Genomic DNA, 27,977 nt, shown 5'->3' on the forward strand with positions numbered 1-27,977 from the left:
CAAAATTAGAAATAATTCTTTTCTTCGCCATTTTTACATTGTACAATTCTGTTATATCGGTGAGGAATTAACTTGTTATTTAGGTACACGTTGCATCTTGATCTTTCGGGAGTGTATAAATCAAAGTGAAAATGTTAAAAAATTAACTATTTTATATTTTCTTCAAAATTTTAAATAATATTAAGAATTTACAGGCATTCGAACCAAAAAACTGATATAAACATTTGATTTACATAAAACTAAAAGATTTTTTTGTCAATTGGATTGAGATTCTGTGTGTTTTAACCTAGCCGTTGCAGTAATGTTACATTAGGTGATGCAACCCTTTTGATTGCAATTATTTCAGTTAATATACACGTCGTGATTTTCATATTCTAACTATTCTTAGAATCATTTTCAAAATCAATGTCTCAATCCAGTAAATACTTTTTAACTAAATTTCTCTCTTATCAACAGTAATATTGTCAATTCCGTACGGTAACCGAAAGAGACATTACCGGAACGAACAGAATTTTTCAAGACAGGAAAGGTTAAAATGTACAAACTAGTTAAAATACAGATACTTACATAATACTATCATGTATGTAGGAAGAAATTATTCAAATAGCCAATTATGTTGTTAGGATTTGAATGTTTTTATAAAACAAGTTTGTTTTCTGTAATTCAGCAAGCATTTCACTTTTTTAGCACATACGCCAAATAGTTTGGCAAAATATAAATTTTCACAAAAATGTCTGATATGACATATTGTTAGAATGCCTGCACATAATATATAGTAGATAAAAACTGATTACAACCGGTTGCGTATTCTGCTAGACTCAGTTGGCGGATATAAATTTGATATATTTTTTATGATAGCATGATGTAGTATAACCAATATGTACCATTATTCAGTGGAAGATTTTATATTTTTTTTTTACTCCATGCAAGCTATAGGAACTTTATGTAGGGTGGGTACTTAACATTGAATTTAAAAAAAAATGTATTCTATTCAAAAGACTACAACCCGCAAAAAGTAGTTTTTCTCCGATATAACATTATCTTGCCGATAACATTGATAGTACATAAATTCCTTATGATTTAATTAGGTCTTATTTCATGGATGGCCAGCATTATCACAAGTCGGATTCGGTGAGTTTTATTAATAATTGTCCATTGTCTTCATTGCGGCAATTCATGGGCACCTGCAATCAAGAACAAGGATTTAATTTTTTTAAAAAGGATCAGATGGGAATAGTTGCTGAATGGGAATGGGACGATTAGGAATTTATATTTCGGCGTTGGGACCAGTGTTGCCAACTGTCGTTGACAAAAACATACCAGACGGGGTACAAAAACAAGCTATGTATTTGGCAGGAAAAACGCTAGATTTTGTGAAAATAAAATTGCAAGTAAATTTTCTTATTCTATCAAGAACGAAGTCAATACATTTCCTTTCGTGTATCGAAAAAAGTGCAAAAATTGAAAAAAAGTTTATATGTGTAAAAACCACACATTTTAACAGAAATATATTTCAAAATTGACAACAAACGCCTATATTGTATCAACGGCATTCAAGTTTCGTTTCATGTCATTCCGATAATCGTTAAACTGATGTCACATACATAAGCACACATTGCAGTCGGAAGCCAACAGCGGTGGAGTGAGGTTGTACAACTTCGCTTGCGTATTCGGGACGCTATTCGCCTGGATACTCGCGAACGGTTATAAATACGGGATACAACAAAAATAATATTGTTTGTAAATGAATTTGACAATAAACTCAACATGTGTGGTCCCATGTGATTTTGACAATCAGTGCCAGTGCTTGAGAAAAAGTGAAAAATATTTATTGTTGCACGGATAGTGCACTTTGTGCGGGGAGTGCGTCAAACGCTGTGAAGCGAGGGGTTGTCCACACTGTTTTTTGTTCACACTGTTGCGCGAATTCCAAGACCGCGTGAACGGCAAAAGCAATAAAATGGAAAACACCACGATGGAAGTGAATGAAACCAAAAAAACGAAGAAGAAAAGAAACGATGATGAAGAGGAAGTGGTTGGAGAAAAAGAAGAAGAATGGCAGACGGTGACCTCTGGAAAAAAACCCAGAAGAGACTCTGGGGTCACTCCAAAGGGAAACCAAAACATCGTCATGATAGCGACGGGAAGTAAAATTCCATTAAAATTGAAAATAGCGCAGATGCTGCATAAGGCAGGAGTAAAAGTACAGAAAATTTACAATAAAAATTTAAAGACGTACATCCAAGTAGAAGACGAAAAAGAAGCAGATAAAGTGAAACAAGCTGGAGAACTCAAAGATCTCGGTTTTGTGACCAAAGAGAATGACTCCTGCTCTTATGGAGTAATAAGAAAAGTCGATATTGATATGGACCTCCAAGAACTGCAAATGGAAATCAAAAGTGATGCAAAAGTAATCAACCTTAAGAGGTTGACAAGAAAAGGTGATACAGGAGAGCTGACAAAGACCTCGTCAGTCAGTATTAAATTTGGGGAGAAAATATTGCCGAGAACAATTTACATATCGTCACCGTTTTAGCAAAATCATCTATGTGTCACTTTTATCAAAAATGACTTTTAAATACCAAGTCATTCCTTATTTTTTTCTCTATAGGCCAGTAAAATGATCTATGTGTTGGGTAAACTCGCTCCGAAGTTATTTCAAAAAATAAAAAACAGCTATGTGTAAGGTTCAAAAACCACGGTTCACAAAAACAACTATGTGTATATTATAGTAACATATAAGTAAGATGGTATTTTGATATCGAGAGTGTAATGTTTTTTTACAGTTTGGCTACACATAGTTTGTTTCTATGTTATATGCTATGCATTATGGTCTTGCACGACGGTTTGAAAGATGCTTTCTCAAAAAGAGAGACAGGAAATATTCAATAATTTCTGGAAGATGCCTACATGGTCAATAGGGTAGGGTATAGGCGAGAATTAATTTAAAAGTTGGATAAACAACTACAAACGTCTCGATGACAGTGGCCAATTGAAAGCAACAATGACAGGTAATAAGAATCTGACTGAAGATAAATAATTGGTAGTGCAACCAAAACTCAAAACGGAGAGATTTGTGGAAAAATGTTACATTATGGTTGGATCTAATTCCAAAGTTCCCAGCCATTATTGCAGAGAAAATACCTCCAGGGTGTATGTGGAATCGTGTTTCCGATCCAAAATACAAATGCATGATGCATATAAAAAATGGTCTCTGGAAAATGGTCATAAAGCAGCAGAATATACTCCAGTATATTTACCACCAAAAAATCAGTATCCACCAACTACGTAAAGATCAGTGTGCCATCACTGCCATCTGCTGTAGTTATAAAATGAAGAATGTTTCAGAAATGGAATACAATAGCCACATTATTAAAAAAAAAAAAAGATGCTAGAAGACCAAAAATGAAATGAAGGAGAGTACCAGAAGTATTACTGGACGGTTAGTAATCACAATGGATCTCCAAAGTGTGCTGCTATGTCCAAAACACAGGCACAAATGTATTATAAACAAAAGCTGCAACTACACAATTTCACCATATACATTCTTCATAATGTATCTTCTAATGAATTTGTCTCATCTCATCGAAAGCAGGAAAATACAATGAAATAATTCTAATATCGGATGGGTGTGGATATCAAAACCGAAATAAATTATTCGCTACTGCTCTAAGTTATTTAGAGAGAAAAAACATCGAGATTCAACAGCTTTTTCTGGAAAAAGGCCACACCATGATAGAGGCTGATGGTGCACATGCCACCTAAGAAAAGTATTTTAAGCCTCCAATATATTCACCATCTGATTATATAGCACGTATGCGGCTAGCAAGACCAAAACAACCTTATAAAATTAATGTCATTGATTTTTAATTTTTAAGAATTATGGATAAGATTAAATCTGGATTAAGTTCAATCAGACCAGGAAAACGAATCGGAGATCCTGTTGTATATGATATTAAAATGTTACAGTATCTACCAGATGGAACAATCTTTTACAAACTCAACTTTATTAGTGCAACCGTTTGACTGCCTTTGTAATATATATAATGAATCATTGCCAATATCGCAGTCGAAATACATACATCTTCAGGAATCACCACTATTTCTACGATAACCTAACATTTAAACCTGCTAATAGAAAGTAAACGAACTTATAAATATAATATCATCTCACTATTGCATTAATAATTAATAAAATGATATTGCAATTTATCACTAACGCACTATGTATATTTCAACTATTATTTATGTAACAGTTTTTCATGAATTTATTATTATTCAGATTTTGATGAATAAATTAAACTATGTGTATTTACAAAACGGTCAAAACAACTTATGTGACATCACAAACTGTATTTTTATTATTTTTGTATTAAAAATAAAAGATTTTTGTAAACAAAATAATAATCTTAGACCATTTTCTTATTATAATAAAGCATTCTTCATAATTTTAATGTTTAAATGTAGCATTATTTTTTTATTCAGTTTTATCCTTCTCCTGCACAATTTGAGAAAGTGCACATAGATGCTTTTGCTAAAACGGTGACGATATATGGAGTCTCTTTTGCTGTAGAACCGTATGTATTCAGGGTTATGCAATGCTACAAATGCTGGCGATATGGGCATATCGCGAACAATTGCGGACGTACAGTAGAAACGTGCCCTAAGTGTGGTGAAAACCACAAAACCTGCGAAAAAAATGAGGAAATTACGTGCATCAATTGCAAAGGTAACCACGCGGCAAACAGCCAAAAATGCCCAAAGTGGCAAGAGGAAAAGGATTGCAAAGAAGCAATGAAAAAAATGAACATACCTTTCAAGGAAGCAAAAAAAAATATGTTAAATAATAGCTATGCTGACATATTAAAACAAAAAAAAATCGTAGGAAGAGATGAAAGCGAAACAATTCAAAAAACTAAGGAAAACAAAAAGAAAGAAGAAGCGGTGGTAGAAGCTTCAGGCTCAACAATAATATCTACAGGTAGTAGCGTAAAGCCTACAAAAAATAAGAAAAATTCAAAGGGGAAGACAGAGGTTAACGCGATGGGAGAAATTATGAAAGTCTTGCTGAAAGGGGGAGACTGGCAGCAGATCATTAAACAACTAATAATTAAAGCAGTGGACTGGGTATGCAAACAATTCAAAGAAGGACACTTAAAGGAAATTCTAGGGGAGGTTCTGGAGCAAAATGGATAATAAAAAACAAATTAGGATTTTACAATGGAATGCCAGAAGTATGAAGCAAAAAAAGGATGATATAGAACTCTACTTAATAAGACAAAAAATTTCAATAGCATTAATCTCAGAGACTTGGCTGAGGTCTGAATTAGACTATCTGAAATTAAATGATTACACGATGTATCGAAAATACAGAAGGGATGGATACGGAGGAGAGCGATTCTGGTGCATAAAACACTGGCGTCTAAAGAAGAAAGAAAGAAAGACGGAAGAGCTAGACAAAATAATTATAAAGCCATTTAACAGAATAGGAGTGAGGACCTGATCGAAGGATCCCCTTCTAGAAAAGAAGAGGCGATATGACAGCGAGTCGCAGTCAAAGCCTCGGTAAAATCACAAAAAAAAAAAAAAAAGCACACATTGAATTATATGATACCATTTCACTATAAGGCCATGAATGCTTCTATTGTTTCAAGTGTTTCATTATGTTGTTTTATTTCTCACGCTACTAAAATAGGTAAAGACCTACCTGCATTAAGTAGTTATCCGATAGTCAGAAATTTGATGCGCATGAAAATAAATAAACTAAATATGTAGCGTATTTTCAGCACACTTAAAGCTGTTGTGAGGCATCAAAAAATGCTACAAGCCAGATGCGTTTTTTGCAAGGTAGATAAAATGCTAGATCTGACAAGAAAAATGCTAAATTGGCAATGCTGGTTGGGACAACAGAACGATTGCCGTCTGAATGAAGGGGATAGATAACAAGCTAAAGCAGCGAATAACAAAAAACAACTCTGATATTGAGTATACTTAGCTTATGCATAACGGACGCTCATTATATAGACTTTCGTTATATGTAACGGAATTGAAAGATTCGATTCACAGATTTTTTCATGAAAATTATGTGGTTGACAAGATAACAACAAATCACACAATATGTATTTTGATTTACAGACAACCGTTAAACAAGAGTTAGTTACAGTAAGTCCCCGACTTACGTGATTAATTATTCATTCCGAAGATTTTCATGTGAGTCAAATAAAACTTAAAATTATGCAATTATTTAAATAATATGTATTAGTTACAAAGGATAGGTAAAAATAAAATGGACCTACATAGGCGCATACATTTAAGCAAACAATCCTCTAAATCTCATTGTTTATGGTTTCTGCTAGACTCTTGATAACATTTATACTTCCCTCTGTATCTCCACTGACAGCCTCACATGTTACTTCAATATTGTGTAGTTTATTACAGACATTAAATTTTTGAAACATCCATGGCTCGTAGTGAATGTATGAGCATCAAAACTATCACTATTTTACAACGTTTTTATTAGCTCGTATTCTTGTTTGTCCGGTGGTTGTTTGTCCAGTACAAATCTTGCAATCGATTTTTAACTAACTTCAAGCGACTAGCTAGACATTTGAAAATTTTAGAATATATCAGAACACGATGCCAATGCATTCTTTTGATACTTTTAGCCATCTTTAAGCAGAATTGAATTCATTTTCAGTTAATTCTGTTTTCTATGAAAAGTTATTTCAGAAAAATCCGTAAAAAGTAAAAGACTATTATTGGCTGCTAATGGGGTGGTCCTAGCAACTAAATTATTAATATATATGTGCGTTACTATGGAAATCAAAATGAAATGACATTTCAGTATTCTATATTTGTTTGTTTTTTATTTACTTTATGTCAAGTACAAGTTTGAGCATATTGAGCATAATAATTTAACAGAAAATTTAAAAACGTCGTATATAAAAAGTTCTTTTTATCTTGTAATTATTTAAACTTTAGGTCTTCAAAAATACTCAATGCTTTCTAATGTATTAGCAAAAGGCTTATTGTAGTTCGTTATCGCCCCTGCCTAACCAAACCATAATAGTACAGGTATGCTATGGGCAATCTGACGAAAATAGTGCACACTTGTTCAGTTATACTTATAATTGATTTAATTTAATAAAACTTTTTTTTTCAAATCCTTTAGTACTTATTCCACTTTTAAGAAATAAATCTGGACCAGTTTCGTCCGCCTCTTAGGGACATTTTCAACTGAATGATCTTTATAAAACAGGTATTTTTTATCAAAATTGTACCAAAAAAATTGTGTTTTATTAAATGAAATCAATTATACAATGCACTTCCACAATGAATTGACATTTAACACGATAAAAGAAATTATACTTATTAAGTAGTTTTCGTTGAATTAAGAATACATAATATTACAGAAGGCGTTGGTTAGGTTTTGAAAATTCATTAAGTCTCATCAAAACATAATCGATTCAAAATATTCTTCTATCTATTGACTATTATCTACTATGGTTTAATGGAATTTTAAAAACTACATAACAAACACTATCTACACATTATAGTCTTAGTTCAATCAAAACAAATACGTTTAACTGACAAAGTTTAGTGTGCACTATTTCTGTTGGATCTTAACAGCCTACCTCCACCTTTCACCACTGCTATAGATGGTTCTCTTCAACATCTTTGTATGCAATTGACTTCACCAACACACTAAAGATTGAACAGAAGTGAATGACAATGTCAATAATTATTTAATTTTGAATTATAATTATTTTTTTGGTTGATAGAATTTTATCAGTGTGAACCCCAACCCCACTGCGGAAAATAAGATAAATTCTGTCTCAAACCATGTCACAAATCACCACAAATACATTATCAACAGGTAAGAAAGTTTCGAACGTTTGCCAGTGTTATTATGAACCAATCAAAAAAAGCATTGTTACTTTTTAATTACCACATTTAAATAGCATGCTAATTATATTGAATGGCCACCTAATCGTTATGCGCTGGGCGCGTCTTTAACGTCCAATGTATTAACCGGTTCTATGCCTTCAGCGAGTTTCCTCGCTCTGAGATTTCGCGAATTAAGCTCAAATATCTAGCCACTGTCGATTTTACATAATCTAAAAAATAACACACATTGACATCTGTTTGAATAATTATGATATAGGGGAGAGCAGGTAGGATTCGTACACAGGGAGCATTCGTACAGTGGTGATATCTTCACTATCCAATTCATTGACGTACTCACGTTTGTATGCATGACTCATGACATACGCATAGTGTATGTCAGTGCGCCCAACGGCTTCGACGGAGCACGCTGATACGTGTTTTCGCTCTATGTAAGTATTTTTTGTATTCACTTTTGAACACGCTTAGCTGTTATAAGTTTTGCACGAATGATATAAGTGACTTAGTATAGTTTATGAAGTGATATCTAAATAGTCATTTTAGGCTAACTAAAACGGTTATTTTTATTTTCAATTAATTTGTTGATTTCGCTTGTTTGGGGTACCTTTGTGCAGTTATGAGTGGGGTAGATTCGTACTGTATGAATGCTCCCCATTCCTAACTGCATGGCAGTAGAAAGATTGTTCACCAAAAATATTATTGTTACAGAACCATGCCGCGAATATATGTGAAAAAGGGGACAAGAGCAGGAGGTGTTGATGAAGATGCAATGATGCAAGATGCAGCCGTTAGAATCCACGCAAGGTGGACAATCAACTCCTACAGCGGGCCAAGATGCCAATGTGCCAGAAACTCAACCTGCAGAAACAGAGATTAGTCAACAAGATTTTCCACGGAGCTCAGCCTCCTTGCTATTACCTACAACTGCGCCTGGATCTTCATCAACTGTAGGATTAATAACTCCAGAAATTATCCGGCCCTATCCCAGAGAGATCAGAAATGTGTTAAAAAAGTCGAAGAAAGGAACATTGCCAGGTAAATTGAGAATATATACAGATACCCCTGAAAAAAATAGACTAGAAGAAATAGAAAAAGCAAAAAAGTTGAAAAAGCAAGAGCAAGAGAGGAAACAAAGGGCTAAGGAGATGAAGCGATCATTACATTTACTATCAGATACAAGAACCAAAACAAAGAGACGGAAGAAAACTTCAGGGACAACTAAACCAAAGAGGCAAAATAAAACTGTAAAGACTGATAGTCAGGATGAGACTGATTGTGAGGATGAGGCTAGTATGAGTTTAAGAGAAAGTTCTTGTTCTCCCATCGAAGAGACGTCTGAAGGATCGGATACTGAGAATGAAACTCCAATTACGTCAGAGAACATCGCTCATATCGCATCGAACAAAGCTCGAGAAAAAAAGACCGTTTTATATTATGTTGGGCAAGTGCTTAAAAAATATAGTCCCGTTGAATACAAAGTTTCATTTTTGAGGAAGAAGCCTCATACCTGGAAATTTGTCTTTCCCACTACCAAAGATGAAGGAACAGTTTACATATTAGATGTGGTATGTATATTGCCGTTATCAAAATCTGCTTTTACAGCAAGAACAGCTCACATATTTAGCTTCGAAAAAGACCTATCTATATATAATGTTGGATAGTACAAATATTAAATACATAAGATTAAGATTTATTACTCTAATGGTAAATTTTATAATGTTGATTTATTCGTTCTTTTATTAACAAAAAAATAAATAAAAGTGTTATGTTTTTATGATTAAGTAGTTATACGCACTTTAAAAACAACAACTGTTAATTATTACTACATGAAGGCTGGTTCTGTGTTAACTTTGATCTCAATACATGATTATATTACATTGAATAAATAGCATTTTCTTTGACTGTACGAAGGTTCCCCATTATGTACGAATGTGCCCCACACTATGTACGAAGCTACCCCATGTGTGGGGTAGTTTCATATGTTTTCCATTTTTCAAAAAAGTTACCGTAACTTCGCCATGCTGGTTTGTATCTAAACTACACTTCACTATTATTAAAACCAAATATGTCGGGTATATAGCAGCATTGAAGTTATTTTAAAATAGCTTACAGTTTTTTTTTTATACGGCTTAGAGTAAAAAGTGTACGAATCCTACCTGCTCTCCCCTACTAAGCCACAAATTATCAGTATTACAGCGATTGTAGTAAGAACTTCATTCAGACGTGTGTGTGTTGACGGCCTGTCAGATATCGCCATAGTAATTTAAAAATAATAAAACCAGTTCATCATTACGTTAAGTATTGCCACCAGCGTAATCGTTTCAACTCGTCTGTCTAAGGCCATATCTTGTTGAACACGTCCATGAACGAGTCGTAGATCATGAAGGTTATGGCGACATCTAAGCAGACGCGGCTAAGTCGCGGAACGGTGCCTTTGTAGAAGGCGAGGGGGCCCTCCTGCGTCCAGATCTTGACGAAGCAGTCCCAGGTGCTCTTGTACTTGGCTGCCTCGAGACCCTGCATGCGAGTCTTCACCACATCGATTGGAGTGTTGCCGAATACGGAGGCGGCACCTAAATGAGAAAAAGAATTAATTTAATAAATTCATTTAACTATGTATTGGACAGAGCTATATATTTTATGAATAATTAAATGTTTAAAAATAAATCGCAAAGATGTTCAAGAAACATCTTTATCAGTGTTATAAATATTAGATAGGGTAAGAAAATAAGCCAGATGGCAGTATAAAATGCTAGATTTTTTAAAAATTGGAAAATTTTCAAGAAACCATCATTTCAAAAAAAATGTCCCACAATTTATTATAAATATCATTTTTACAAGAGGAAAGAACGAAAAAGTATTTAGTATTTTACAACTAAGAAAATAGGTCAAAAAAACAATTATTAATGCAGGTAAGCAATTTAGTTGTCATTTTGTATGTAACATTTAGTGCAGGGGTTCACAAACTTTTTCGTCAAAGGGACAATTTTGAAATCGAAAATATTTGGCGGGGGCTTTTCTTTTGTAAATATTTTCTGTTTTTAAAAAACTTAAGGCAAAAATAAAAAAAATATTTCATTGTGTAAGCTTATATTTTGATATAAGTACTTATTAATATAACTAACAAATAATATTTAATTTTTTTCACCATGTGCTTTATGCAATTTTTTTTGTTTGAAACTAAACCCTGCAATCTATGCTTAAATTTTGTGGTGTGAATACGGAAAACAGATGCGATATGGTTGTCTATTAATTTTGATCTTAAGTTTGATTAATTAATGCTCATTGTAGAAAATGTTTTTTCACAAATATAGGTACTTCCAAATAATGAAGCCATTTGATGAGCATGTTTAACTATATTTGGATATACCTCAAGTGAAAGTCCTTTGTAGAATTCAATTAAATTCTTATCATGATAAGATGCTTTTGCTTTCACGTTTTCTTGCAAATCTATTAATAATTCAAATTGCATATTTATGGGAACATTCATTCTTGCCAGAGAATATTTAATTTTCAATGTAATTTTTAATATTCGATATGAAGAATAAAAATAATACAGATTTCACATAAATCTGCGGGACACATCAAAAAGTCACACGGGACATAATTGGAATAATTTATTATAAGGCTAATGATTAAATTGGTTAGTCATTTCGCATTGCACTTGTAAAAGAAAAAAAGTGAATACCTCTACACCCTACATTATGGAAGTTTTAAATATTTTAACTTGTCAGAAGATATATTATTATTGAACATACCTGCGAGAGCACCAAAGCCACCAACGATATACTTGGGAACGGGCTTCTTGGGATCTCCTCCTCTGTACATGTCTTTGAGTGATTCCATCACGAAGAATCTGATCGCTTGATTGGATCCCTGCTTCATCACAGTCGCCGCGACACCTTTGTACACACCGCCAATACCTACAAACAATACACAATTACATTAATTTATTACAGTAAGATATAAAAAAAATTGACTATCACAGAAATCTCTTGCGAATTGAAGTGAATTATTCAATAAAGGTTGGATATTTGCGTGTGGGTCACTCATAGTAGCTCAATGTAGCATACTAACATCTTCACCATTAGAAGTTCAGGTGATTTATTGACGAGCCGAAAGTCTATGGTGAAAAATTCGCTAGTTTTTTCCACGATCTGCTACTGTGCTACAGATCAATGGATGAGTGAAAGTCAAGTGTCAAGATTTGTGACTTTTATGATAGTTAAATAATATACAGTCAGATGATTCTTAAATAGCGTCTTATATGGGTGTAGATTTAGACAACACAAATAATGCATAAAAAATGCATTATTTTTTTTCTGCAGTTTTCAAATTTTATTAAGAATTTTTAAGGCTATCTAGTTGCGAAATAATCCATAATTGTATGACTATAAAATGCACAATATCATATTATGGTTTATTAAATCTTGATTTTTCGTCTACTAAATTCAAAATAATCACTGTTTTTTATCATTATTTTCACATTAGAACAAAAAATAAATCATCGGATTTGCTTTAATTTTTGATTGCAAACATAGTTTTTGACTATCTAATTATGCTTACAATTAAACGCATCGCAATCAAAATTTTTACGTGGAGCTATGTAGTTGACATTCTGCGCTTATGCGAGGCGTAGAATGTCTGGCTCAAATTTTTGTTTTCATGTTTCTCGATGTAAATTTTGTTTGACATAGCTTTTAATTTTTTTTTGTGAAGATTGGATACTTATTATTAGAATATCTTGTTTTATTAGACATTAGACATTAGTTATGAAAAATAGTATCTCGGAGTCTTGCAATTTTTTGAGTGTCTCAATTGTTTGGATTGCTCTGGCTGCTAGAGGCACCTAATGAACAAAATACAAGGCTTGCAATTTAATACAATTTATTGATTTAATTAATCGATACATATTTAAAAATGTAAAAATTTTTTAGTCAAAGATAAACCAACAAATAATAGAAAATGTGATTTCGTTAAAGTATTTAATTTTATTATTATTTAAATAATGTAAAAAACTATTTTTTTGAAATTAAAATTTGAGAATGTAACATTCTATATATTAAAGATACATAATTTGAATCTCATGCATATACCCACCACTGGAAAAAATCTTTTTTGAAAAAAATACGACACCTGACGAGACATGGACCTGTAACCGCTGGATTCGCGCCAGTGTGCTTTTGCAATTGAGATACAAGCATTCTACTTAATTATGACAATTATAACCAGTAGTTCTTTTATGAAATATTTATCCCGTTAAAAAACCTGTTTTGTGAAATTTATCCACATAGCCGATTTTGAAGGTGCAACGACATTATGTATGTTCTTTATTATTTATTGATTATGTTTATCATTAAAATTTACTTTATGTTTATTAAGTAATTTATAGTTTTGCTGTATTTTATATTTTATTTAAAAGGTTCAACATTGTGGCCATTTCGAATCTAGATTCGATTATAAATCAAAAAAAATCAATTTTAATTTTGCTTATAATATCTATCATTCTATTGCAATTAATTGCTCAGCTAATAAAAATAGACACATTGTTCTAATTTCAAAATACAATACAATGAAAACAAAAAACTGACATAATATCAATTTTTGAAACAAATGAGTGTTAATTATTATTTCTGTCAAATAGTAATAAAATTGTTTGGAAACTTTCTGTAAATGCATTAATGTCTACAATATATTAACAAAACAAGTTCCTTCTAATTGAAGATAACAAGTAGATTATTATTCCCTTACTGCAGCATTCTGTTAATCACTAATGACCATTTTCATAATATGTTGGGTACAGCGATGTGGATATTTCAAATTAACCTTAATAGAGGTCAGTGCAATGACAGATTGCCTTCAGGGAAATTATATAATATAGCTAGGTAAATTATTACACTATTTACTTACAAGTGTTGAAATGTTTACAATATTCTGCAGAAAAATTATAATATTATGTATGTTTGGTGTTGAATGAATTGATCAATTTAATTTGATATCGATACAAAATCATTAAATCACAACTAAGAATTGAACAGCGTGTTGCATATTTTATAAACGTGTGACATTATAGATGACTGCCGATAACTTGCCCTATTCGTTCTCTCACCAGAGCCCCTACCCTACCTTCACTATACGCCAGCCGCAAAGGGTGGAGGTAGGCTGTTAGGATCCGACATAAATAGTGCACACTAAACTTTGATAGTCAAACGTATTTGTTTTCATTGAACTAAGACTGCAATGTGTAGGTTGTTTTTTTAAAATTCAATTAAACCCTGCCTAATCCAAGCCATAGTAGATAATAGTAGGTATCTAAAATTATGTATTTTTTACAAAATTTTAGATATTTTATAGATAGAAGAATATTTCCATCAATTATGGTTTGGTTTAGGCAGGGATTAACTATTTTAGTGCTGATACCGCGACTGGCCATTACATATATAATTAACATGAATGTGGTAATTAAATTTTAATTAACAGGTCAGCAGTGATTGTGTTTTAATGAATCTAAAAAAAACTAACCAGCACCATCTGTAAATTGTAATCATAGTTCAACGAAAACAAATATGTATGATTGACAAAGTTTAGTGTGTACTATTTATATTGATCTTAACCTTTAAACAGCCCAGCTGAAAGTACTAGGTATACTCCCCAGGGCCCAGGAATTAATTATATTATAAAAAAATTAAAAGAATAGTGAAAAGTCCAATATAATGCACTTACATATTGACCTCAATTGAAGTTCGGCGAAAAAGTTTTTCATACACAATTTCGTGAAAATGTCTGAAAATTTTCAGGTATGGTAGGGTTGTCACAACACTGCACTTACAAGAATTAGTTGATTTTTTTTTTTTTTTAATATAAGTATTTTGAAAAATAAATTTTATAGTATTTTTGTAAAATGTCACCATAAATACTTATAGCACTAAGAAGTATACTAAACACATTAAAATCACTAAAAACTTTCTTGTGTATGGAAAATTTCGAAGCACGGTTCAAAACACAGAGCAATGTCGCACTGCTTGCACAAATACCTAGTTTCTTTCCGTCTTTTCTGATTTTTTGTATTGGCACATACATAACATCTTCTTGCCGCATTAATTTTATTGTTAGTAGGTGGTATTTTACCCAAAAAATGTCTTTCTGTTAGCCTAGAGGGTAAGGGTGCTTTTCGCTTCAAAAGAGTTTTTGGTTCTAACTTATGTTTTTCGATCAGTTGTCCGATGACTTTCAATTGAAATTCACCCAGCGGTTGTTTTTTTCCAGTTTTTTGTTGGAACAATACATGGGCATTCAGCAGAGATAAATCTATCAAATGGAAAAAAAGTTTTTTGTACCATTTGACAGTTTTTCTTGTCGAATTTACAGAAGAAATTATCATATCACTACGATCCACAGCACCCATGTTTTTATTGTAATCAACAATGCATTCCGGCTTGGAAATCGGAATTTTAGTCTTATAGTCTACTTTTCCAGTAGGTTTGAAAGTATTGTTGTGAATTGTGGACAACATTGTAACATCCTTTTTATCCTTCCACGCCAAAGCCATAATTTCGTCAGTATGGAATGTATCGGTTTCCCCTTTTTTCAATTTCTTAGTAAATTTGGGCATCCCAATTCTGTTTCTCCTTACGGTTCCACAGGCATTCGTCCGGTGATCATAAAGATACTTGAATAACGTTGGGCTGCTGTACCAGTTGTCAATGTACAATGTATGCCCTAGTTCCAAGTATGGTCCAAGCATCGTTACCACCACGTTGCCCGATATACCGATGTAATTATTTTTCTCAATTTCAGTTTGTTTTCCGGTATAAATGATTACATCTAAGACAAAACCAGTTTTGCAATCAGCCATTACAAAAATTTTTATTCCGAAACGACTAGCCTTCGTCCTGATGAATTGGCGGAATAAAAGTCTGCCTTTGAAAAGGAGAAGACTCTCATCAATACATATGTTCTGATATGGACACATGTACTGCTTGAAAGAAATTTTCAGTTCCTTCAGGACCTGTCTAATTTTATATAGTCGATCTCCGGGAACCTGCGTTTCATTGTCACAAAAATGCAACATTCGATGCATCAGTTCGAAACGATTCCTGGACATGGTTTCGGAATAACATGGTGAAAATAACAATCTGTGGATAGACCAGTGTTCAGATATTTTATTCCGTGAATTCCTTGACATTAGCATACACAGCCCCAAAAATGTGTACATATCATCAATTGTGCAGTCTACCCATCGCCGTAGACGATCACTCAAAACTGTGATATTTTTTGTGGCAAATACAAATTGTCTGTTGGTCTCTCGGACTAACATTTCAACAAAAGAAATATCGATGAAACATTTGAAATAGTCCATTTCGAGTGCATCCGAAGTCAAATTATCAGCTTTGCATCCCGAAACGTTAGCATCGAAGGAAAATGCGCGTGGCTCAAACATATCCGATTTCCACTCAAATGTCGGTCTTTCAGTGGATTCCGGTGTGATAATTTCACTTTCATCGACTTCCAAAGTTTCCTCAAGTTCGACATCCGAATCATCACTTCCATCGTCTTCAGATTCAACTGTTTCGATAAGGTTATCGATTTCACCAACTTCGTCGATCTCATCCATTTTGAATAATAAAATTTGTAAAACTAAACTCGTAAATAAAACACTTTGTATACGCAAATCGAATCCGAAATACAAATAAAAAATAGTCACAACACTTAGTTCTTTGTCAATTTCTATCTAAAAACATCCAAAATATTTCTTTTCATTCAAGTTTAGTAGGTAAAATCTAAAACAAAACTCGTAAATATAACACTTTTTTATACGCAAATTGTATATGAAATATAAATAAAAACACTTGGTCACTCAATAGAAATTAAATTTCAATGTAAAAACATTGAAAACATTCCAATTATAACGCAAATCTGAATAAGAAAGCATTCCGAATTAGCATCCCGACTAAATGATATTCCGGCGACAACTGACTCATCACTATCGAATCATACCAACTGCTCTATTGTACAAGATATCCCAGTGTGCAGGGGAATTTTGAGCTAACCCTGATTTGGCCTCTCGGGAAATTCCCTTATTCTCGCGTTGTATGCGCCGTACAAATGTTTTTTGCTTGCAAGGTCTGATCAGAAATGTAGTTACACGTTTTAAAATTAAATAAATAAATATTTGACTCATACAAGCGCGTAGAACGGCTCGGCGTATATCGTACGGTACGGGCGCCTGAATCACCGCCGTGCATGACGTAAACGTTACGTTACGGGCAGCTATCAGGTTAACAGCCTACCTCCAACCCTCTCCACTGCTATATGCGCACTAAAATAGTACCCACAACATAGCTTGTCACTTCACAAACACGAATATCATTGTCACTTTCCCTCCATGGATTATTCGACGTAACATTTATGGAAGTAAAAAATAGGATACCATATTATTCAAAAGTACCTATAATATTTTATTATTTATAGAAGCTCTCATCGTAAACAAGAGATAGGCAAGTGACATGTTATAAAAAATTGACTATAATGAAAAAATGTTTTTTTTTTTTTGGAAGCCGTTCACGAGGAAACTATTAGTGAAGATTTTAGATTGATAGGATTAGTAACAAAAAAGTTAAGTTTTCTTGAAGGACACCGTATGGACTTCATCCCAAATTTGGAGTATCGGACCGTCTCAAAATTTTTATAGAATATTTTGTTACTGCATTAGAACCTGTACACCAAATTTCAAGTCTCAGGATATACTGGAACTGGGAGAGAACAGAAAAATATTGCAGATTTTAGCTTATCTTTTTATATTCCACAATTCAATAATGCACACGTTAAAAAACACAACATGCATGTCATTTTCCAATTTCAGTATCGAATTCGCAATTTATGCCTTCAGAGACAGCCAGTCTACCAACTACACCACAGTATGTGTCTCTCTACATTAAAGAACTATTAGCAGTGCACGCCTGGAATTTTTGCACACACCCTTGAATGTACTGGTTATGGAGTGAAAATGATACGAAGAATTACATCTCACCTTCCTGTCTGATGATGGTGGACACGCCATGGTAGAATCCCTTGTATTTTGGATTGCCAGACAACTGGTCGTTGATGAACTTGACTTTGACCGTCTCCATGGGGGTGACAGCCAGCAAAGCTTCGCTGACACCGGCTCCCAACCCACAGAGGAGGCGCCCTGCCACCGACAGGTTTCCTCGCTCGTCCACCATTCGCTTTTTGAACGCTTCGAATGCTCCAAATCTGCACAATGGAAACATAAGGTTATTTGAATTTTTTATGCTGCAATGATCTGTCAGTATTGACTTACCTGCACCCTAACCATATAAAACTTAAAAGGCTGACCAATGAACTTTAATAATTGCCTTATGAAATGTTAAAAATTATGTACGCGTCAAATGTATGCAAGTTTAGCTAAATCCTTACCAGTTTGCCCAAAATATAGAGCTCAACATACTCTGCATTTTATTTTTATTACATTCTATTTAATAAGGTAGCTTTACAAACCTGACGGCTGATTTAGGAATTGATCCGTAAAGTAAAACGCTAAGGCCCCGATATAATCCGAGTACTCCATGACTCTTTACGGTTTTTTGAACGCAGTCTGCTATTCCTTTGTATTGCTTTTGTCCACTACCTGAAATTGTTAAAAAATTCAATATGTATTATAATATACTGTTAAATTTCAGTGTTTAACATCGTCGTAGCGCCTTCAAAATCGGCTATGTGCATAAATTTCACAAAATAGGTTTTTTGCACCAAAAAATTTATAATAATTCCTTCTATACGAAGGAAAAAATATAATGATTATGATAAAAGGTATTCTGGAATCGCTTTAAAAAATATTTCTATGTTGTCGGCGATAGGTATTGTTTTTAGCCTTTCCTGTAAAGTTTTGAAAAATACACATTGCCGGTTTTGAAGGCGCAACGACGATATGTAGTAATATCTTTTCAAGAGATTCAAAGTACAATAATGTCAATTGAAGGTGTTATGTATGATGAGATTGCATGCAGAACCAAACTGGAAGTGCCTGAATAGTATCTTCAAAAGTGACCTATTGTGTCTTAACCCTTTATAGGTCATAAGCGAAAAACGGATAGTTTTGAGACCGGCAACATTAAGGTTTATATTTCTATAATTTTACAAGTTATAAACACCCTTATGGGTTTTAATCATTCTCAGATAATGCACAGAGGTCTTCGCCGACCAATCGCCCTGAAGTTCGCACATATTGAGTATATTACGAAAAATGTGTCCCGGTCAGTTATCTGACCGGTGTCCATTTAGCGACATGATAGCTGCCAGTTTTTCAACAACAGTGTTTTTAAGTTCTTGTTTTTTGAAAATTGTGACTTGTTTACTGAAAAAAAAGTATGCACATTTATACTATACATACAAATATATAGTTTTTTGTATGTATAGTATAGTAAAATAATATCAAATTATTGAGTGGCATGTCGAAAATCTAACCTCAAATTGTATAATTTGGATCCTTTTTGATTTACATAATATAAACACTAAAAATAATTTCTAAACCACAATACATCTAATTTCATATAACAATATAGTGAACTTTTACAATTACTAGTTAGTTTTTGTGGATAATTAGTCGCTATCGAGTTATTTGATGATATGTGTCATTCTTTGAAAAAATGTTTTCCATAAAAATCGCGGGTAAAAATAATTGTTTTTGTTTTCATTCAAACTGTAATAATTTTTTGAAATACATATCTCAGAATGAAATAAAATAGTTATGGAATGTTATATGTATAAGTAGAAGCCTATATTGCCGAACAAAATTTTGTTTTTATTGTCTGAGGATGGAAAATGGGAGAAGCGGAGGTTTTAGTGCGAAAGACCTTGAAGACATGGGTAAAGACGCATCCCTGAGATTATTTGAAGGAATAACAGAATACCAATGTGTGTTGGATAATGAAAAAAAAACCTATTACACATCTTCACTTTAGAAACAAGTTGGCTGATCAGCTGATAGGATCTTTTACTTCACGAAAAAGGGTTGGTCGACCTCCATTTCCTGACGATATCAATTCAAATCATTATCCAGAAAAATGTACACTTCGTAGATGTGGTTATTGCAGCACTATGCTGAAAGTGATACGAAGCTCAGTAACATATTGCAAAGTATCCCTTTGCATACCGTGTTTTATGCCGTATCAATTATCTGAACAAAAGAAAAAGCCAACAAGGCCTTAGAAATGTTTATTATTTTGAGAAATTTCTATAAAATTGATAAAGTAATTATTATTGTTACAGAAATAAATGAAATTATAATTTTTTCCTAAAAAAAATTATTAAAAAAAAATTTTGTGAACAAATATTTTTTTTACCTAAATGGACACCAGTCAGAAAACTGACCGCTGGGAAATCGATAATTACGAAAAAACTATATACATTTCAAAAAAAAAATATTTTTTCTGTTCATCAAAATGAATATAGAATACATAAAAAAAATAATTAAGCACATATCTTTAAAAAAAAAAGTTGTCCTATAAAGGGTTAAGTGTAAAGTGTGTGTATTACCAGTGCTCATGTATGCATGCGTAACAAGTACCTTTAATGTAAGAGAAATCAAAAAAATAGAGAAATGTGCATGTTGGGTATAATACGGAGACTACAAAAGAAACCGACGAATAAGGTTGTAGTCGAGAGTACGCAACGTATTAGAGGTCGCCAAGCAGATGAAATGGCAATGGACTGGACATGTTGCTTGGTGAGTGGACAAATGCCGTCATACTAGGGAACTAGGAACTGAGAAGAGTGGAATGTGCTAGGGGAGGCTTTCATCCAGCAGTAGTGACGTCCCTAGGTAAAGTGTTCCCCTTAAGCAGACTTCATATTTATCCGTTTACCTATTTTATTATATATTTTAGGCAATACTAATATACAGACAAATACACAAAAAAATCTTTAAATTAACATACACACCTACTCTCAAACAGTTGTGATTTTAGATACGTGGAGGCCTGTGGCGCTGACAAGTTTGGAGGCACCCTTGTGAAAAATTTGCCTGTACATGTAAAATACAATAGTTATGTTGTCAAGATTTTTTTTGCCTCAACTATTCTCCAAACTAAGATGTTGATACTTTCTAATAAAGCGACCGCATCATCGGCTCTCAAAAGTTGTAATATTCGTTGCCGTCCCTATGCAACGCATGACCTGCCTACCCCCATGGGATGCCACTACTGATGACGATGAAACATATAGTAGTGGTAGGAAACAAAATGCATGTTACCAATTAATGACAATAATTCTGATTTAACAGTAAGTATGTAATGTTTTATTAATATTTTTTTGCTTCAATAAATTAAAATTTGTTGAGAAATTGTTGAGCAGCAGTGTTGCCAAGGTTGTTTCGAATTGAAGTGGGAAATGTAAAAAAAATGTAGGCACAAAGTTCAATGAAAGTATTTATGGAACACATTATAAGATACCCACTAGTTTAGAGACTTGTATACCTACTTGTATACTCGAGATAGGTATGGAAAATTAAAAATACAAAATATTGTAGCCAAAGTGTGACTAAAATAAATGCACAGAATTTGTGATCAAATACAAAATTTCAAAAAGGTGAGGTGGTTCATAGTAAGTAAATTTAGTGAACTAATAGCAATTTTTTTGATAGTTAAATTGTACTCAACATATAAGGCTATTTTTCACCACTGATGTGGTAATTAATGAAGTTATAACAGGTAACTATCCAATTTAACAAATAAATAATTAGAATTAAGTATGTACTAATTATATTTGTCTTGAATAATCTGTAACGCATGAGAGACATGTGAAAACGTGTTTAGAGAGAGCGAGGCTGGGGTAAGACATATATTAAACATCGAGAGCGTCGACAGCTTCAAATACCTCGAGACATGGCATTTTGCAATGAGAGCTAGTTATACGAATCTGAATGGCTGGAACATCATTCAGCTCAATGCAGTGTCTGGGACTTGCGACTATACTCAGTCAAAATTGTATTCTGCTTTATGGTAGCGAATCACGGTACCTTACGACGCAGTGGTATGACTTTAAGAGTAACGAGGAGATAAGAGAACGAGCCAAAATCCTATTATTACGCTCACTGTGAAGAGGCGACGTTGAATCTAGCTCAGCCACGTGCTGCGGATACCAGAAGAGAACCTCAACCTGGCTGGCCTGTTCTTCAAGCTAATTGGATTCCGGCGTCCTGGAAGGTTGCTAAATACTATCTAAAGAGTGTATATGGTGGGATGCTGGCATAACCTGGAATGAAGCAAGAAGACTGGCTAGCGACAGGGATACTTGGAGGCACCGTGTGGTGTCCGTATGCTCCAGCTAAGGCGCGGACATGGCTGAAGAAGAAGAAGATGACTTATTGTGACTTGACTGGGAATTGAACCTAGAATTTCTGGTATGAGAAGCCGGTGTCTTGCGCATTGGACTACGAGGAATTGTTCCACAGTTGGCAGGTAGATGACTTATTTGCACTAATAATCAACTCCTTAAATAGGAAAAAAATGAACACTGAACCGCCCCACGTGTAAATAAAAATAGCTCTAGATTTTTAAATATATCATTTTCCTTTCAGTTCTGACTGATCTTTTATCTGGCTCTTTTTTTTTATTGCAAAAACTTATTTTTCATTTGGCAGTGTTCAGTAATTTTGGCAGTAAGTAAATGCAAAATTTTATTATGACATGTGTCGACGTATATATTTTTATAATCAATCAAATATTTATATTTAAATGTTTCATATTTAAATTAAATGTTGTGATATGTATTTGTGCCTGGAATGTGGAGTGTGTACTTTCTGTAATCACAATATATTAAGAGAGAAAGAGTAGAACATCGTGGTATGGAAAAGTCCATGTTGGGGATAATGCATAGCACTAAAAATGATTGAATTGAACTACAAAATAATTATAATAAGTAAGTAAGTAATAGAACCAAAGATTTTGAACTATAAATAGATGGAGCCTTATACATTATTTTTGTTATGACAATTGAAATTATTTAGCAAACGCAGTAGGTATCAATAAGTAAGTACTTACTTATGTACATTAATTTGCAAATACTAAAATGATATACTTAGTTACCAATTAGTCTTGCCAACATATTGTTTTTCTGGTCAGATCGAGCATTTTTTGTGACCATTGATTTATCTACCATAGGGACTACGTCAAATTCGTATAGATTTGATACATACCTATACAATTTCTGACAGTTCGTACTTAACGCAATCGGAGTCATTCAATGTTTGACATATTGGTATTAGTTGGTATGTAGCCAATGAGGTGTCGGTTGATTAGTATGGAACTGTTCTCACCCAATGAAATGGATTGCTATGATGCATGTGATCCCAAACTGAACGTGGACTGTATATTTGTTGTAAAGGTGTCTCCACAACTTCAGTGAAAAATTCATACCTCATTGTTATTTAGAAAATACGCATCTGGCAGACTGCGTTAAATTTAGCATTTTTCGACACCGCACTGCAACAGCAGCTTAAAATTTCTCATAAAAAAACTAGAATTACTATACCAGGTTTGCTTGAAAATCAACATAATATCGTCGTTGATACTAGAAAAATGTGAAACTCCGTTTTAATCGAAAATTGACTTTAAAAGCCATCTAGTGGCCGTTGTTAATAGCTACCCGTCTTGCAAATCATGTAATTCCAAAAAAAATGTAACATTGTTAAAACATGGATGATTTAACTCCATAACCATATATTTTTATGCGAAACAATAATGTTTTTTGTCTCTCATGTAAAGTAGCATTTTTGGAGTTTCAACGATGACTTTCGATTCTAAGAGGATCATATGGGTCTTTACAAAGTGGGGGGTGTATCAACAGGGGCCCTATGTTAGAACTTGCGAGTGCAAGCTTCCCGGTCGAGATGACGTCATATGACATCATTATGACGTACTACCGGAGTGATAATAGCATTCGAGAAAATAGCGAGTGGTCAGACAGCGGCGCTATTCATTGTCACCATACACATATAGGTGTATCATAATAAAATTTTCTATGGTTATTCTGTGCGCGGTCGGCATGCCTCGAGCGTGACGTCACAATTACGTCATCTCGTCTGGTGCCACACGAGACGAGAGTTAGGAAATCGCGGTGCTGATTTTTTGTTTTTCAAGAAATGGATGTCAGCCACTTGCTCAACGTATTAAGTTCATACTTTGACTTCAAACAAGAGATTATGGGCAATAACATACTGAGAAATCTTTTATACTGATTTTACCAATAAAATAAATGTAATACTATATTAAAGTGACAACCAGGGTGTCGTACCTGCAGTAGATTTTAGTTGCAAGACAAAATATTCTTTTTCAATATATAGAAACAATGTACATGAATAAGTATGACTTAGTTTTTTGAAATGTTTCTTGACAAGTTTTTAATTTTGAAAAACCGTGCACTTTTATTTTCTTACCCCATCAGTCATAATTACTGTCAATAACAAACAGTTGGGAACTATTACCTATTCATTCAATCTTATCAATGTATAGGAATCAATCATAGAAAAGTTGTGCGGATTTTATCACACGAATACATTTGTTAAACATAGGTGCAAAGGTGTCTTGGTGATAACGATGTTTTTATCAAAGTAAAAGAATGATTAAATTGGACCTAATACTTGACCGCGTCAAGGTATACTTGGTTAAGTGTGAACATCAGTGAAACACAAGAAATCATAGGGTTTCGAGTCACTTTTTTTGCATAAGTAACAGACGTTCAAGTAATGGATGAAACAAAATATGATTCTTTTGAAAGATAAGTATTAAGAATATTTTAGAATTATCAAATATTCAGAAGTTATTTAAAAACCATGTTACTTAAATGAAATCAAAAGTTTGTATTAAGTACTGCAAGCATGTTAAGCATGGTCTAAAAAGATCGCGACTAGGCAATGTGCGGATTGTACAAATGACGCGAGCTGAACGAAAGATAATTTGTCATAAAAATTCTACATGCGTCCTTTTCATGTTATGTTTATTATTATATTCGTAATAATAATAGTATATTCATTGACATGTTTTCTTTTTCAAGTACATGCGGAACGTTTTTTAGTCATCACACGATTTAAGAATATATTTTTCCGACACCATCATAAAACAAATTGAAGTGCTCACACCTCGACTGGCATTCTCCGATTGGCGATGACTGCGAAATTTCGTTCCACATACTGTTGAAAATTATTTGCCGTTTCACTTATGTACGCTCTAAACAGATTTTTGTTTTTACGAGAGATGAATTTACCTATGAAGTCCATACTCTGGGTTCAAACACACATTGAAAAACGATATGTGAATTTGCCAGACCCGGGACTAACGACGTCGTAAACCCGACGCGTAACCGCTCGGCCACCGTCATATTGCTGAATAAATTATTTCAATTTGCCAGGACTACTTACAATTAAAAATACACTGCGAAGTCTGCCAGACTGTCTTAGTGATAGCGGCATGATGTTAACATCGGCCGTATCATGCCCGTACTTAATAATTATAATAACACAATTCTGAAAACATGACTTAAAAGGTCTATTCTTACTCACGAAAAAGCAAACATTCCAATGAATATTTGTTCCAGAATGAATATAATGATATTAAAGCACAATAAGTTTTAATTTAATAAGTATGTACCTACTTACTTCTTACTTAAGTACTGAGATAAAAATAATTTTTTTAGATTATCATGCATTTGTGTTGCTGGGAGATTGAGGATCATTTAGCGACCAGTGTAATTGTAACGGTGTGGTAGCCATGCACAGACTTAAATTATTTGTCATTTCACTGAAGTATGCTCTTATTGCTTTAGGCTCCTTGCCTGGATTCAAATACATATTAGGGTATCTATGTAGGTACATAAAATTATTGGAAAAACCAAATGTGATTTTTATTCAGGTTGTGGAATTTGAATTGAAAGGTACGATAACACCTGCTCCCCAGTTCCATAACGCCTGTGATTGCTGAGTGGTATCTAATAGGTTGAGCAAGTGGCTAACATCAATTTTTCAAAAAAAAAAATCTGTTACGAAACCGCTTCACGGGGCGGCCAAGATCTGTATCGGACTGTAGAGAAAATTAAAAAAAAAGTGGGAGGCAAATATAAGCATTAAAAATCTATTCATGGATTGGTTTTTATAAGGAATAGTTGTTAGCCATTCGCTTAATTTGTTAAGCTGCCTATTCTGTTACACACAATGAAAAATAGCATGTGATTTGAATGACGAATTTAGAGGGGGATGTACTTCTCCCATTAGTTAACTACCAAAACACGATCATTACGTATATAGCATCAGAAATTATTTATATGACAAACACTTCAGTTCATTAAAATTTTATTTTATTAAAACATAACACGTGGGCCGAGTTATCCAAAGAGATTATTTGTCTATGATACACATAGGTATCCAATAAAATATGACATTGGATGAAAATCTATTTTAAAAACACCCGGAAGTATTTTTGTAATGGCTACGTCATTGGGAAAGATTTATGGGTAAAATATTAACACACTTTAGTTCTTGATGGAAAGAATTTTTTTGGCAATAAAAAGCTATGAAAAATTAGGGAGGCATGAAAGATTTACCTAATATATTAGAATATTAGATACTTACCTACTTAAATATACAGTACCGATTACCTACACCATTTTATCGTTTTTATGATAGTGGTATTTTGAAATATAAAAACAAATAAAAACCTAACACAACCTACGGTAACCAAGAAATAAGTAGGTTGTGTTAGGTTTTAGTTTGTTTTTAATTTTAGAAATTATTGGTTTCTGACAGTTTTAAACTTTTTTTTGTTACTGGAAAAGACACATTATAATGTAACCAATTAATGAGATGCATGAGGTGAGAAATTAATTGGGTGAGCAGTTGTCGATAATTTTTTTAGTCATCACCTTTTTCGTCAAGCTGCAATTGTGTTTTCACATATTCTGTAGGGAATGTGATGCAGATTTCAATTCCTCCTGTGATTCCACCTGCAACTATTCCTTTTAGGGCAATAGATCCGGGTTGAGCGGCTGATGCTGCGCCTGTGCCGTCCATCCATGGCCTGCGAAACGGGTTCCTCACGCCTTTATCCATGTTAAAACTTAAATAACTTCACAGAGAAACTGCCTAATAATAATTGAACACTTGAGCAATAATTAACACGATGCACATTAATATCGCGTGACCTCTGCGCACAATATAAACACCACTAGGTATCTCACTCGAATGAAAACAACCGACTGTATTTTTTTTTTTATTAATTTTCTCAAAAAATGTTATATCAGTACACGCACCTACGTCATCAAACGCTCAAACTATAAAATTATATTATAGGCACTAATATATTTCCTCAATCCAGTGATAATCCAAGTTAGCGTGCGGTAGGTATATTTTCGGTTTAAAATAAAAATGTATACTGACAGCTGCACCTGTGAATCGCGCACGAAAGAAATAATGTTTTCGTTTTGTATTAACTATGTATTATTTAAAAACCGAAAGAAATATTGAACAATTGGAATGTTTTCTAATTATTTACTCTTCATAGATTTATTTTCAGTTAATTGACTTCAGTATCAAAAATAGATTAGGAAACAGGCAACTGCTGCCGCCCAAAAACATCAACTCGCCGTACGAAACGTCAATAAAACATGCGAAACATGGACTTTGACGTTTACGTTTAGGTATTCAAAGAATATTTTTAACATTTTTGTTGATTAAATAAACCTGTTGTAATAAATATTGATGTTTGATGAAAATACCAACCGCAAATTATTCAATAATAATTATGTAGGTGTTGTATAATAAATTTAATGTATTTGTTTTTATTGTATAATAGGTAATTTATTATTAATTTTATCCCGCTTACTGACATCTATGAATGCATTTTTAATACCCTGTATCAACACCTTCAAGACAGTCGATGTTTTATAAAGTAAATACAAAAATCTCTAAATAGATGGCAGTGTTGTCGGGGTGTATTGGTTTGAACACCCGCTATTATTTTATTCTGCCCGTCATAATTGCCAAAGCAAGGTGAATGTACGCGGTC

At 33.4% G+C, this 27,977-nt stretch overlaps 1 protein-coding gene across 2 annotated transcripts; it reads right to left on the reverse strand.

Moving 5' to 3' along the window:
- On the reverse strand, positions 1-27,568 carry sea (mitochondrial citrate transporter scheggia). Of its 2 annotated transcripts, none has more exons than XM_085950887.1 (6): positions 26,836-27,568; positions 18,424-18,553; positions 17,936-18,159; positions 11,664-11,828; positions 10,199-10,478; positions 1-1,184 (listed from the first exon to the last, which is right to left on the reverse strand). In XM_085950887.1, the coding sequence occupies exons 1-5, from the start codon at positions 27,020-27,022 to the stop codon at positions 10,240-10,242; spliced, it is 945 nt and encodes a 314-aa protein (XP_085807013.1). In that variant the 5' UTR covers positions 27,023-27,568; the 3' UTR covers positions 1-1,184; positions 10,199-10,239. The 2 variants fall into 2 exon arrangements, 1 of the variants encoding a protein (XP_085807013.1); XR_015071212.1 differs by having other exon boundaries at positions 919-1,184; positions 10,062-10,478.
- Between the last annotated feature and the right edge of the window lie 409 nt (positions 27,569-27,977).

The sequence above is a fragment of the Rhyacophila brunnea genome, unplaced genomic scaffold, assembly GCF_057557595.1.
Source record: "Rhyacophila brunnea isolate RB1 unplaced genomic scaffold, BYU_Rbru_1.0 scaffold_23, whole genome shotgun sequence".
Taxonomy (NCBI): domain Eukaryota; kingdom Metazoa; phylum Arthropoda; class Insecta; order Trichoptera; family Rhyacophilidae; genus Rhyacophila; species Rhyacophila brunnea.

Coding starts and splice junctions, on each gene's coding strand:
- sea (XM_085950887.1), bottom strand. CDS start 27,022: ATGGATAAAGGCGTGAGGAACCCGTTTCGCAGGCCATGGATGGACGGC. Junction 18,160..18,423: donor ATTCCTAAATCAGCCGTCAG/GTTTGTAAAGCT, acceptor TCCATTGTGCAG/ATTTGGAGCATTCGAAGCGT. Junction 10,479..11,663: donor TGGCTTTGGTGCTCTCGCAG/GTATGTTCAATA, acceptor TTTCTCATTTAG/GTGCCGCCTCCGTATTCGGC.